Source organism: Neovison vison, chromosome X (genome assembly GCF_020171115.1).
Source record: "Neovison vison isolate M4711 chromosome X, ASM_NN_V1, whole genome shotgun sequence".
In the NCBI taxonomy this organism is placed as follows: Eukaryota; Metazoa; Chordata; class Mammalia; order Carnivora; family Mustelidae; genus Neogale; species Neogale vison.
The window spans coordinates 74,356,103-74,369,168 of NC_058105.1; the positions used below are offsets into that span (position 1 = coordinate 74,356,103).

A 13,066-nucleotide genomic window follows, 5' to 3' on the forward strand; every position below is an offset into this window, starting at 1 on the left:
TTCTGTCTGCCTGGAGAGCTTATCTGTTCTAAGGCCCTTACCCTGAGTCCCAACTGCCCTGTTCTCAACTCCTCCACCTCTTTCATAACACCCAGGGACAATGTGACCCATGTTCCTTTCTTCTCCATTGCATTTTCTCTCTGGACCACTCTTAAAGCCAGAGGAGAATGGAAGCAACTCCCAACAGGTGGTGCCAGATCTTAGAGGAGCATATGATCACTTAGCTCTATCAAGTTGCTTCTCCCTGATGAAGCACCCTTCATCATTTGCTTACAGGTTGCACAGAGTCCAGGAGCTTGGTGAGCTGATAGAAGCGCCTTGAGCAGGATGTGGGATTTTTTCTCTTGCAAGCAATGATACGATCAAGTTCCTTGATGTAGTTCATTCGAAGTTCATCAAAGAATTTTTGATTTTTCAGCCCATCCACTGGAACTGATGTGGGGTGAAGACAGAATGGGGGAGGAGAAGCATGCCCACAAAGGAGCATTAGACAAAGCATCAAGTTTTCTGACCACAAACTTGACCCCCACCCCCATAGGAGGGAACCATTTACTCAGTTTCCTGTCATTTGAAGTCTGTATGCCTGGGTCCTTCAGCCTGCCAGGAAGTTCTAGACAAAAGGCTAACTGGACACAATTTGAAGGGCATGGAGTAAATAAAATTTACTGAGCCTTTCCCTTTTCTAGTCTTCTCGTCTATACATTTTTTAGGACTGGTGGTTTTACATTGTCACAGTCCAGCTCTGATTTAGACAATTAAAATATACAGTTTTGAGTATCAAATTTGGCTTCCTTTTTCCTTCATGGGGGCTAAGACAGTACTCTGCTTAGAAGAGACATTAAAGAAAGTTTACTTGGCTGCCTAATAAGCCCTATCTGAGTTGCTTACACAGACTTCCTACTATTGGCAGAAGAGGAAATTCTTTCCAGGAGGCAATCCCTTCTCTCTGCAACAAATATAATGTAGTCTTTGCCTGTTTCTGTGGTAGAAGCTATGGAAAAGTTCAGAGACCTGTTACAGCCAGCCACAAAAGCCTTGTTCCAAAGAGAGACTGGAGGTAGCTGGGGATCTAAAAGAGATTGACTTCTAGCAAAGAAAATAGTCTATAGGCATGAAATTCATACCTGGTAGGAAAAAAAAAAATAGGATGCTAAGAGAGAGCGGAAGAGGGAGGGTGAATGAAGAAGGGAAATGCCTAGGAGCTGGCTTTTCCTTTATAAATCTTCAATGGAAAAAGTAGTTCCCTTCTGAGCCCCTATGACCCCAGCGGCATTTTTTTTTTTTTTTTTTTTGTCTCTCCAGGCACTTACTAATGCTGAACAGCAGCAGTGCCTTCATGCACAAAAATTCCTGGGGGGTGATCTGGAGCCATCCAAATTCTTGAGAGAGGTGCCTCATTCGGACACACTGGCTGTACATCCGGGACTTGTGCATACGGTATCTGTAGAGGAAACAGATGGCGAAAGGAAAGGAGTAAGGGAAGGCTTAACAATAAGCTCAGAGGGAATGTCTTTGGTTTCCCTTCCCTCCACAGGTTCTCCAAGAAGAGCTCGTTGTTTCTCTTGCTGGTACTTCACTGACAAGGAACGAGGTTGTTTTTGTCCACCCACCCACCCCAAATCCCGACATCCTCGTAACTACTCATCTTCCCTGGTCAGGATATGGGTTAGCAGATGGAATTTCCCAGTCCCTCTGTCTCTCTGTTTCCTGAGACAGAGACAGGAAAGCCTAACCAAATGAACACAGTGGGCCAGGCACATGGTCTCCCCGACTACAGTTTTAATATCCCACCTACAACCAAAGCCAGAAACCTGCCTCCCAGGCATCCCAACACAGAGTATTTCTAGGAGACAAGATTTAGATATCAACCCCTAATGTAAGGACACCAGGATTTCCCAGTGACCACAGTAATTTATCCTGTCAATTCCCCTATCTCTTGGCATAAATTCCATTCCTTTTCCTAGAAATTTTGTCACTTAAAAAAAAATCCTGGGAAGGAGATTCCCCACTGTCCCTTCACAAAGTGAGTTCCAATGTTTATCAAATTAGCCAGGAAGTGTTTCCAAATGTCCAACCTAAATGTACCTCGAAGGGGAGCCTGCTCCCTCAAATAATGGTGGTTCCTTATAACAGTTTGAGAGTTGTAAACACATGTGAGCTGTTTTTACTATAGTGACTTGTCAAGAGATCATCACATTACCACCTATAAATTAAATAAGGAAGTGGCCAAGGCTTGAACAGTTTCTCAAAGGGAACAACCTCTCTGTTCTATGACTATCCATGGCAATCGCAGGCCTCTAGGAAGATCCAGCATCTTCTTGCTAGTTGGTTTTCCTGGCTTTCAGCACTTCAGAAATAACGTGTGTGTGTGTGTGTGTGTGTGTGTGTGTGTGAGAGAGAGAGAGAGAGAGAGAGAGAGAAAATGATCTTGTATGTTGTGGAGAAAGGAAAGGTAATTTAACACCCACTTAAGAGGTGAGGAAAAAGACTTAGATTAGACTTGATGGCTGTGGTTTGATACCTTGGTCCTCAAACCACTAGCCTTCTCCATGGCTAAGCAGGTCTGATACTGGTCGGGTGGAAGCCCAGCACCCTATCTCAGAGAGATCTTGGCTGCCCTGGAGAAAAAGTGAAGGGGGACAGGTGGTAGATTCAATTCAGGCTGGAGACCAGCTAGAAAGAGGAAGTGTTTAAGATAGTATCACAAGTCAACTGACCAAGGCAGTGTTGTTTCAAGGTCTTTCAACCTAGAGAATTTTTGAATAAGATCTGCTGACCATCAGACATGATCCAGCTCCAGTCTATTGTACTTCCAAATCTCTGTTGATAACACCAGTCTTTTTACCATTGAAATCATGGTCCTGATATGGAGGATTGATGTAATACTGCTGCAAGTGCCAACGACAGAGAAATGTGGGGAAAAGAGAGGAGAAAAAGGGAAATACAAGAGAAGGAATTCAGAGGGGAAGGGAACAAGAGGGAGAAAGGACAAAAAGAGTAGGGAGATAGTTAATGGGAAGGAAAGGGAGAAGAGAGTGAAAGGCAGAAGACAAGGGGGCAGGAATGGAATTCAGGAAGAGAGCAGAGGTAGGTTAGAATAAAAGAGAATGGTAACAGAAGAGATACTAGTTAGAAAACACTGAGCACTGTGCTTGGCACATAGTAAGTGTTCAATAAATGACATGTAGGAAGGTGCCATTATAATACTATTCATCATTCTAAGATGGGAAGACTGAGGTTCAGAGAAGTTAGGCAGTTTATTCAAGGTCATACAGCTGGGGTCTAAGCCCATTACCCTCACAACATGTGTTCTCCAAAAAGAAGGGGGGAGGAGAGAATAAAGCAGGGCTAATGACAGGGCTTGTTATGAGAGAGATCAGGAAATGGGTTGGCTCAGAGTCACTCTCTCAATTTTTGGGCTTCAGTCTCCATATATTAGTATCTTGAGGAGGCTGGCAACAATTAGTGCCTGGTACTGGAGGGTACTACCTCGCTGGTGGGTGCTAGATATATGGTGCTAGATGTAAGTTTGGCCTGTTACAGAGACAGAGATCTTATTGGTATTTAGTAGGCAGGTGCAGGCATGTTAAACATAAACATATTTCAATATACAAGAACATCCTATACAATGAAAAATGATTCCTCTGAAAATGTCACCAGCATCTCTGTTGAGAAACATTGGTTCAGATGTTTCTAGAGCTTTAACACAGTGGTTCCTACAAGAGGAAGGGAGGGCACTGTTGTTTCAGGAGCTCTGGGGCTCAATGGGTCTAGGACCCTGCCCATTTTGGGAGTCCCACGGTGCCTTCAGAAGAGATACATGGGAGTGGCCCAGAAAGCTGAGAAGGAGTGCCACATTACTTACACAGAGGCAGAAAAGGGAATGGGGATTTAGAAAACAAAGATTATCAACTTGCAAAGATTCAAGGGTCTTTGGACTCTGGATGGGGAGGGTGGTGCAGGTGCCCAGCATGTTAATTCAATCACTGGAGGGCAGCAGAAGGGTATGGGTGAGAGATACACAGGAAGAGGCTTTTAAAGGCCTGCTCTAGAAGATGGCATCATAGCAGATCTGGAAACCATAAAGCAGGTTGTGCCAAAAGCCCAATGGTTATTCTTAGCTCCTGGCTACCAGGGTTAGCTGGGTTGGAAGAGGGCAGCTGGGGATAATCATTTTCCCCCATATGGCCCTGTTATACTGGAAGGAACCAGTAGCCTGTACATTTTATTTTAAGGCTCTTCCCGGGTTAGAGGGCTGGAGGGGAAGGAAGGTCAGTTCCTGCCCTGACCAAAAGGATTTTCTGTGGTGAGATTAGCTCAAGGTCCTTGGGGAGACTTTTTTGGCCAGCTCCAGTCACAGTGCTATCAGGGGATCTCAAACAGCAGACATAGAGAAGATTAACACTATTAGGGAAAGAAGATCAGAAAGGTACTTCTTTTTTATTTCTTGCCTATCATGGGTCAGGCATTTCACATCTCTTATCTCCCATTTTTGTCATCATAACAAACCATTTAAGAAATTGATTTATATTAACAAATAAGGAAATTGAAAGTCACAGAAGTCACGTCTTGCCCGAAGACAGTGTTGTAGGAAATTACAGAATAGAGATTTTAGTTAAGATTAGTGTAATTCCAAAATCTGAGCCCTAGGCCAAAGTCACGAAGCATAAATAGAGCTGGTGGGCAGGACAAGGATTAATTAAGCCTGCTTTTAGTTTTTATTTTTATTTATTTATTTACTAATTTAAAAAAATTAAAAAAAATTATTTAAATTCAACTAATTAACGTATAGTGTATTATTAGTTTCAAAAGTAGAGTTCAGCACTTCATCAGTTGCATATAACACCCAGTGCTCATTACATCAAGTGCTCTTTTTATTTATTTATTTTTTTCTTTTTTAAAATTTCATTTATTTATTTAACAGACAGAGATCACAAGTAGGCAGAGAGGCAGGCAGAGAGAGAGGAGGAAGCAGGCTTCCTGCTGAGCAGAGAGCCCGATGTGGGGCTCTATCTCAGGACTCTGGGATCATGACCTGAGCCAAAGGCAGAAGCTTTAACCCACTGAGCCACCCAGGTGCCCCCAAGTGCTCTTTTTAAATGACCATCACCCAGTTGTCCCATCCCCCCCCTACCTCCCCTCCAGCAACCCTTAGTTTGTTCCTGTAGTTCCTCTTATGGTTTATCTCCCTCTCTGATTTCATCTTGTTTTATTTTTCCCTTCCTCCCCCTATGATCTTCTGCTTTGTTTATTAAATTCCACGTATGAGTGAAATCATATAATAATTGTCTTTCTCTAATTGACTCATTTTGCTTAGCATAATACCCTCCAGTTCCATCTATGCACATATTTGCAAATGGTAAGATTTCACTCTTTTTGATGGCTGAGTAATGTTCCATTGTATATATACATACTACATCTTCTTTATCCATTCATCTGTCAATAGACATATGGGCTTTTTCTTTTAAGATGTATTAATTTATTTGAGAGAGGGACAGACAGCACAAGTGGGGGGAGGGGCAGAGGGAGAGGGGAACAAGATTCCCTGTTGATCGTGGAGCCCCATGCAGGGCTAGGTGTCACAACCCCTAGATCACAACCTGAGCCAAACCAAGAGTTAGATGCTTAACCAACTGAGCCACTAAGGTTTCACTTAAACCTGTTTTTTTTTTTTAATATTATTTATTTATTTATTTGACAGAGAGAGATCACAAATAGGCAGAGAGGCAGGCAGAGAGAGAGAGAGAGGAGGAAGCAGGCTCCCTGTTGAGCAGGGAGCCCGATGCGGAACTCGATCCCAGGACCCTGAGATCACGACCTGAGCCGAAGGCAGCGGCCTAACCCACTGAGCCACCCAGGCGCCCTCACTTAAACCTGTTTTTAAAGAGAAGGGAAGTGGCTGGGCCAATGTCACATGGCCAGAGAGTGGTAAAGCTGCTCCTCCCCATCATTTACCCCCATAAGGCAGTATAAGATCTGAGTTATGCAGACCTACTTTGAATTCTGTCAGTAATATGCCTTCAGTGAGCTACTTTATTTTATTTTGTTGAGCCTCATTTTCCCCATCCATTAAAAAATATTATCTATAAAAAGGGGAGATCAGGTTATCATGAGGGCTCAATGAGAAGAGGTATAGGAAGTATCTAATATAGTCCTGGCACAGAAGAACTTCTCAAAGAATGGTGACTGGCAATAGCCCTCAGTGGTGGCAAAGGGACCACAGCAACTTCAGCTTTCACAGCTAGTCTTTTTTTTTTCAAAGATTTTATTTGTTTATTTGACAGACAGAGATCACAAGTAGACAGAGAGGCAGGCAGAGAGAGAGAGAGGAAGCAGGCTCCCTGCTGAGCAGAGAGCCCAATGCAGGACTCAATCCCAGGACCTTGAGATCATGACCTGAGACGAAGGCGGCGGCTTAACCCACTGATCCACCCAGGTGCCCTCACAGCTAGTCTTTTTGTCAATTCCCTATGTTACTGCTCAATGTGAAGAAGAGGGTCCATGACATGAGGTTGAGATAATCTCCAGGGCAGGTCAGAAGCATGGCCAAAATACTAGGTCTTGGGTGGGAAAGGAATGGCCAGCACCCACCCCCCTCCCCCACTGCTTTCCACAGGTAGCCTTTCAGCAGGGCAAAGCCACATCAGATTGGAAAGGCTGGCTGAAGCCTCTACTGCCTCACATAAAGGTCAAATGGCCTACCCCCCTTTCCCCTGCCACTGTTACTCCCATTACCATCATCACCACCAACCAGGTCTGGCCAGGATGTTATGTTTTATGTGAATTCTGGGCCCATGAACACTTACTCATTGAAGACCAGGTCAGGGGCGAAGTAGAGCATCCTGGAGTTGACATTGGTGAAGGACCGCCAGCCCATGGCAAACACCATAAGCCCCATCCAGGAGTACTGAATGACTGCCATCTGATCATCCACATGCAAGTTGCGGAAGCCTGAAGACGGGGCAGAGGCAGTGGTCAGACTGAGCATTGATGGGCTGAATGAAGTCCCCGCCCTCTACTGGGCTGAGAACCACTGGCACTTAGGCAGCTCCTGAGGAGACCCAGGGACCATTAATGCTGAGGAGCAGGGGAAAAATATGGTGGTGGGGATAATATTTCTTGCTCACCCTACTTCACTAAGCTACTCAAATGAGATGATGATGGAGGCAAAAATTTGTACTGTCATTTGGAAGAGAATAATCATCTAACACTGGCTGTTTACGATGAATGAACTCTTGTAGAAGTATGTTACTTATATTAACTCAATTAATCTTCACAATGATCCAGTAAAGTAGGTACTACTAGTAAACCCGTTCTGTGAATTAGTAAAAGAGAATTAGAGAAAGGTTAAGAAACTTGTCTAAGATCATAAGGCTAATAATTGGCAGACCACATTCTAAAGCCAAGCAGTCTGACTCTAAAGCCTGTGCTTTTGATTACTATATGCCTTTCTGAAGATGTGGTGTAATAATCATTTCTCCTAGGTGGACAACACTTTTCACTTGACAAAGATCTTTTCTAGCTATAATCTCATTTGTCCCTTTTAACAACCCTGGGGAATGGATATTATTACATATCAGCATACGTTGTAATGCCTTTGATAGCAACTGCCTTCTCTATACCACCTTCAGGCTCTCTCTTTACTCTGATCCTCCTTCTGGCTCTCACTTCCTATCCATTATTTTCTATTTAACAAGTAACCTGGCTCTGCTAGTTTCCTACCCTGTCATTCCTGCCCTACTGCCATTATTATGCACAAACAAGTTCCTTGTGACCTGTCTCCTTAAACTAATTTCTTGTCACTTGTAATTTAGGTTCTAGTTATTCTGAAATGTTTAGTTTGCTGAACACACCATACTTTCTCATGCCTCTATAGCTCTGCTATCTCTGCACAGGCAGTTGACTTTGCCTAGAATGTATTCCTCTATCCCCAGGGGTTCCATCTGATAAATACCTACTCATCTTTCAAATCTTCAGTGAAAGCTACTTCCTCTGTGAAGGCTTTTCCAACTCACCTAAGCAGAAGAAAAGATTCTTCTTTTACCTTCTTACTGAACTTTGTGTACCCCTACTCAATCACAGCACTCATTACACAGTACTAGAATTTATTTATGTACACATATGTCTCCTCCATGAGACTTGTCGATTCCTGAAGACAGGGACCATCTTTTCTTTCATCTTTTCCTCCCTAGTACATAGCACAGTTCAGATACTTAAGTACACATCTTTGAAATATTAATTTAATATTGTATTTATTAATGTGAGAGTAATTAAATGGAATAATGAACCACATTTTTTTCATTTTATAAAATGGGAATTAGATAATCTCCAAATTATCTCCCTTAGTCTCAGAGAAAGGAGGTTCCTAGATGCTACTTCCAGAATACCACAAGGTAGAACAGATGTACCTATATTCTTCTGGAAGTTTTGAGACAGTTGGATGTTTAGAGAATCACCTCAGAGCTCATCTCCTACCAGTACCCTATTTCTCTTTTCCCCAAAAGATCCAGAATTATCTTTGTTTTGTTATACCTCATTAAGAATGCTTCCATGAATATAGATAAAACTTATAGTTTTCTTGTTGATGCCCTGACTTAACTCTCACAATAGCCCTAGAGGATAGACAATGGGACACTTATTTTGCCAACAAAGAATCTGAGGGCCAGACAAGTTTACTGACTTCCCCAAGGTCATACAGTCTATATGTGCCTGAATTGGAACTAGAACCTAGGTGCTCTGATTCTCTACCTAAGTGTTTTTTTCCTTCTACTGCTGAAAGACACAGCTCAAGAACTACCAAGGTCATGAGTGTTTCTTTGCCACAGGCCCAGGTCTGAAGTCTACACTATAGAGACACATTGTTCTGTTTGGTAGGTCCTTGCCAACACAAAAAGCCAATTTCCCTTTTCTTTAAGGTCCCAAGCCTACTAGACAACAAAGATTGTAGAGTCCCCAGATCACCACCACTGCAGCTCAATGGACTGGCTGCAGTCGTAGCTCCCAGGCCTGTGCCTCCCGTCTTCACTGTAGTGACATGTTGACAAACTAGCTGAAGTCTCAGACTCCAGAGTATTTCCAGCCAGAAGTCATTCTGCAGCACAGAACCCCTGGTACTAACTCTTCCTAGTAGGACACAAAAAGCAGGGACCAATTATGCAACACATCTTGGGGAAAGGACCTGGGAGCTTGAACCCTAAACCTCTGTAGCGGAAGCAAGGAAAGACTTGGCCGCTTGGTATGTGAATATGAGGGTGGCTAGGTGGAATGAGGATTAAACTATACAAGTACCAAGGAAGCCATTAATACTGATGCTTTTTTCCTTCCCTGAGATGCCAGAGAACTAAAAAAGAAGAGAAAAACGGAAAAGCTTAGTTTGGCTGTAATAGTAATTATAAAATACTAATGGTCCTTAGTGAGGCCTGCTTAGCACTCAGTCCTGATTACTGCGTATATATCAGCAACATAGCAGACTAATTTTCCTATAGATCTAATATGACCACAATACTTAACTCTGTTTTTTAATGCCCAGATTTTGGAGTTGTCTTCTCAGATAGCATGACTATTAAGTAACAGATGACTTGAAGAAAGAGTAGCTCCAGCCTATGGATTTCCTTCAGCATACCTTCACTTAACACCTATTTGCTACTGTGTTACACTATTCTGGAGAAATGGAGAGGAGTCATTGTCAGGTTCTGAAACATACCCAACAGGTTAGGAAGCAGAGAAAGTGTTACTGGGATTCTGTTTTCTCAATAAAATTCAGTCAATTATAATTTCTCAGCAATCTGCAACGGAAACCTGTTGTCCCCTATCTAGTCTGGGAGAATGTGTTCAAAGAAAGGCCAGTTGGGAAATCTTTACTGCTATAGTACATCTGACAGCTAAAGTCTTCACAAAAGATAAAGCATCCTTGGGACCCATGCATGAACTTCTAGTTACCTTACGGCTGGTGGCAGCTTGAATTGATTTTAGTGAAAGCCTCATAATAATGACCTATCCTCTTTCTACATAAGCTCCATGTTACTTACAATTAGCAAGTTAGTGATTGTTCTACCCCCTCTGAAAAAACAGAAGCACATGTAGACACATGATTTGCTCAAGGTCACACAACTAGTGTATAGCTAAGATTCCAAACCAGAAACATCTGATTATAAATGTGCTTGTAAACAATCTACTCACCTACTCTCAATTGATAGTTATTATTTATTAATGTCCAGGTACTATCCTAGGTGATTTACATATATCATCACCATCACAGAAAACTGACAACAGAATTTGTGTAGATGCTTAGCACAGTGGCTCACACAAGAAAGGAACTCAATATGTTTTGTGAGCAAGTAACTTGAACTAGTAGATAATTACTGATGATATGAATAACAGTTCTTCTGAATGTGGCAATTGGCTTTCTTTTGAGGATACTATTTTAAATCACCCAGGGTCAAAGATCATCTCCTTGGTTGAGCTAGATGGTGGACTGATACTGACTTGCAGACTTGTTAAGGTAAGGAGAAGGTTTCCCATTCTGGACATTGAGCTGAGGAAAGCCAGTGACTCTAGGTCATATAAATTCTGCTATCATGATTTGCACTAGACTGTTGTTAAGACCACCAAATTAGAAATCAGACAATATAAGCCCCAATTCTGGCTCCATCTGTTAAGTGACCAAATGGAACAAGTTAGTTAACCTCTCTGAGCCTTGTCATTTGAAATGGAAGTAATAACTTCTCTGATTAATAGGACTGCTGTGAGGATTAAGTGGAATCACATCTTTGAAAAGGTTCTCTATCCCATAAATAGGATAATTTAAGTGGTTGGCGACAGGTAGGAAAGATTAAGCTGATTCTCTGTTACACAAAGGACCTCAAGACATCCGGCCAAATAAGTAATAAGAATACAAACAACTTTCCTTTTTAATTCTTTTTTTTTTGCATTTCTTTTCTCCCTTTGTGAACACATTGCATACACAACCAGAGTCCTTAGGTCTTTTTCCCAGTGATCTTATTGGCTAGTCAACCTCGGCTTCTCAAGTGAGGAAGGTGTTAGGATAGTCTGGTGGCTATAACTGGGCCTTGTGAGTTAGAAAGGCAAAAGAGAGGCTTGACAGCCAACATGCAATGTCTTTGAAGGCAACGAGATCATATTATGACCCCAATGGACTTGGATGAGGTTTTGGTCCTTCACTGTAAATCCCAGGGCTCCAGAACTACAGGGGTATCACACAGACTAGGGGTAGAGTGGAAAGAGGAGGGCATTTGGGATTAGGAAGGGACCTGGGCTCGAATTCTAGCCCTGCAACTTTCAGACTGTGTAACTGTAGGCCAAGCACATGACTGCTTAGAGCTTTAATGTTTCTAATCTGTTAATTAGAAAAAAAATCCCTGCTTTTTAAGACTATTATGAAGATCAAATCAGGTAATACAAATGAAACTGCTCTGTTCACTATAAATTTCCATCTGAATGGCAGTTATTCTTAGAAGGCAATCTTTGACTCCATAACAGGTTTAGGTTGTTGATATTTCAAAATAATCTTTGAGTCATCGAATTTTAGGATTAAGACAACCCTTATAGAGTTTATGGTTCACTTGTTTCCAAACTGTGCTCCTTGGAGCCCTAAGATTCTGCAAGAGTGACCCAAAGCTTCTCTCAGGGTAGTGAGGGAAAGGCACTAGCTTTAATGTTTTTTAAGAATTAAAGAGTTGGGCTGCTAAAGAAAAGCTGTGAATTCTTGGATAGAGGAGCTCTGAGGCTTCTTCAAGCTCTAATATGCTAATAATCAGACCAGCTCAAATAGCAGATGGCCTAGGGAGAGAATGATTTCCCTGTCACTGGTGGTAACCAAACAGAACTTAGACAAACACTTTGTATTTCTTTCATTATCACCTAAGATTACCTCCTACTATAATTCCCAATGCAGTTTAAAGAACAGTAAGTGTTCCTTGAAGCAAAATTTGACAACCAGCAATTTAGTCCAAACCTCTTCTCACACAGTATAGACCCAGAACGGGAAGGGTTCACACAATGAGTTACCAGCAGAGCGTAGACTAGAACCTAAGTGTTCTGACTCCCAACTCTTTCCTTCTACCATACTGTATTATAAGGCTTCCCATGGTATGACTCCTGTGGGTAATACTGAAGACCGAATATCAGTCAAGCTCAAGACTGTCTCTGTGGGTAAGCCTGTGTGTGCGCATGTAGAAGAGTACCTTAAGGCATACAAGGGTATTTCCATGTGATCTGTGATTATGGGGAAATTTGTTGACTATGTCTATAGGTGGAACAGGCAAACATAACCATAATGTGCAGATGTGAGAAACACAGGATACTCTATCATGCTGCTCTTCTCCTTGATTTAGGAGTTTCCTTATTTTTCAAGTGGGAATTATACCAAGCTCTCCCCTCCATTGGATTATGAGGACTGTATGAGTTAGGACATGGTGCAGGCCCATAGGAGCAATTCGCTAAATATGATCTCCCTTATCCCATGCCCCCACTTCCCATTTCCTTACCAGGCAAGGCCTTGGCCCACTTGACCACATGTACAAGCTGTCTTTCACCCAATTCATTAAGGCTAGAAAGCAAGGCTGCGAAGGAGTCAGGCTGGTTGTTGTCATGTCCAGCACACACCACACCTGGCTCAATGGCTTCAAGGACATTCAGAAAGATGGGCTGACACTCATAGCCTTCAATATGTGACACTGTCAACTTCTGGGTTGGCTCCTCAGTGGGGCTGGTGGCACTGGAAGCCTCCCCTTCCTCTTGTAGTTTCAGATTACCAAGTTTCTTCAGCTTCCGGGCTATAGGGGAGGAAAGGAAAACTTGGAGTTGCTTTCAATGGCCAAACACACCACTCAGCTACCCCGTTAGAAAAATTGCCCAAGCTAAGAAAATAAGGGATATTCATTCTCCCTGGTCACAGAATCTAAACTCCTTAAGGACAAGTGCTCAGTTTAAACACTGGTTGAATGAATGATTTATCATTACAAATCCCTACTAAACCCAAAATTCCATATCTTGCTTTCTCCTCAATCCCATTTTGGGTTTAATAAATGTGAATTTTCTGGTGTAA

At 42.4% G+C, this 13,066-nt stretch overlaps 1 protein-coding gene across 1 annotated transcript in view; it reads right to left on the minus strand.

Moving 5' to 3' along the window:
* AR (androgen receptor) overlaps positions 1 to 13,066 on the minus strand; it is a 217,631-nt gene that overhangs the window by 7,043 nt on the left and 197,522 nt on the right. Inside the window, exons 4-7 of the mRNA XM_044234492.1 lie at positions 12,507 to 12,794; positions 6,807 to 6,951; positions 1,311 to 1,441; positions 275 to 432 (exon numbers count right to left, since the gene is read on the minus strand). Of these exons, the coding sequence (XP_044090427.1) occupies positions 275 to 432; positions 1,311 to 1,441; positions 6,807 to 6,951; positions 12,507 to 12,794 (722 nt within the window). The remainder of the gene's footprint in view (positions 1 to 274; positions 433 to 1,310; positions 1,442 to 6,806; positions 6,952 to 12,506; positions 12,795 to 13,066) is intronic.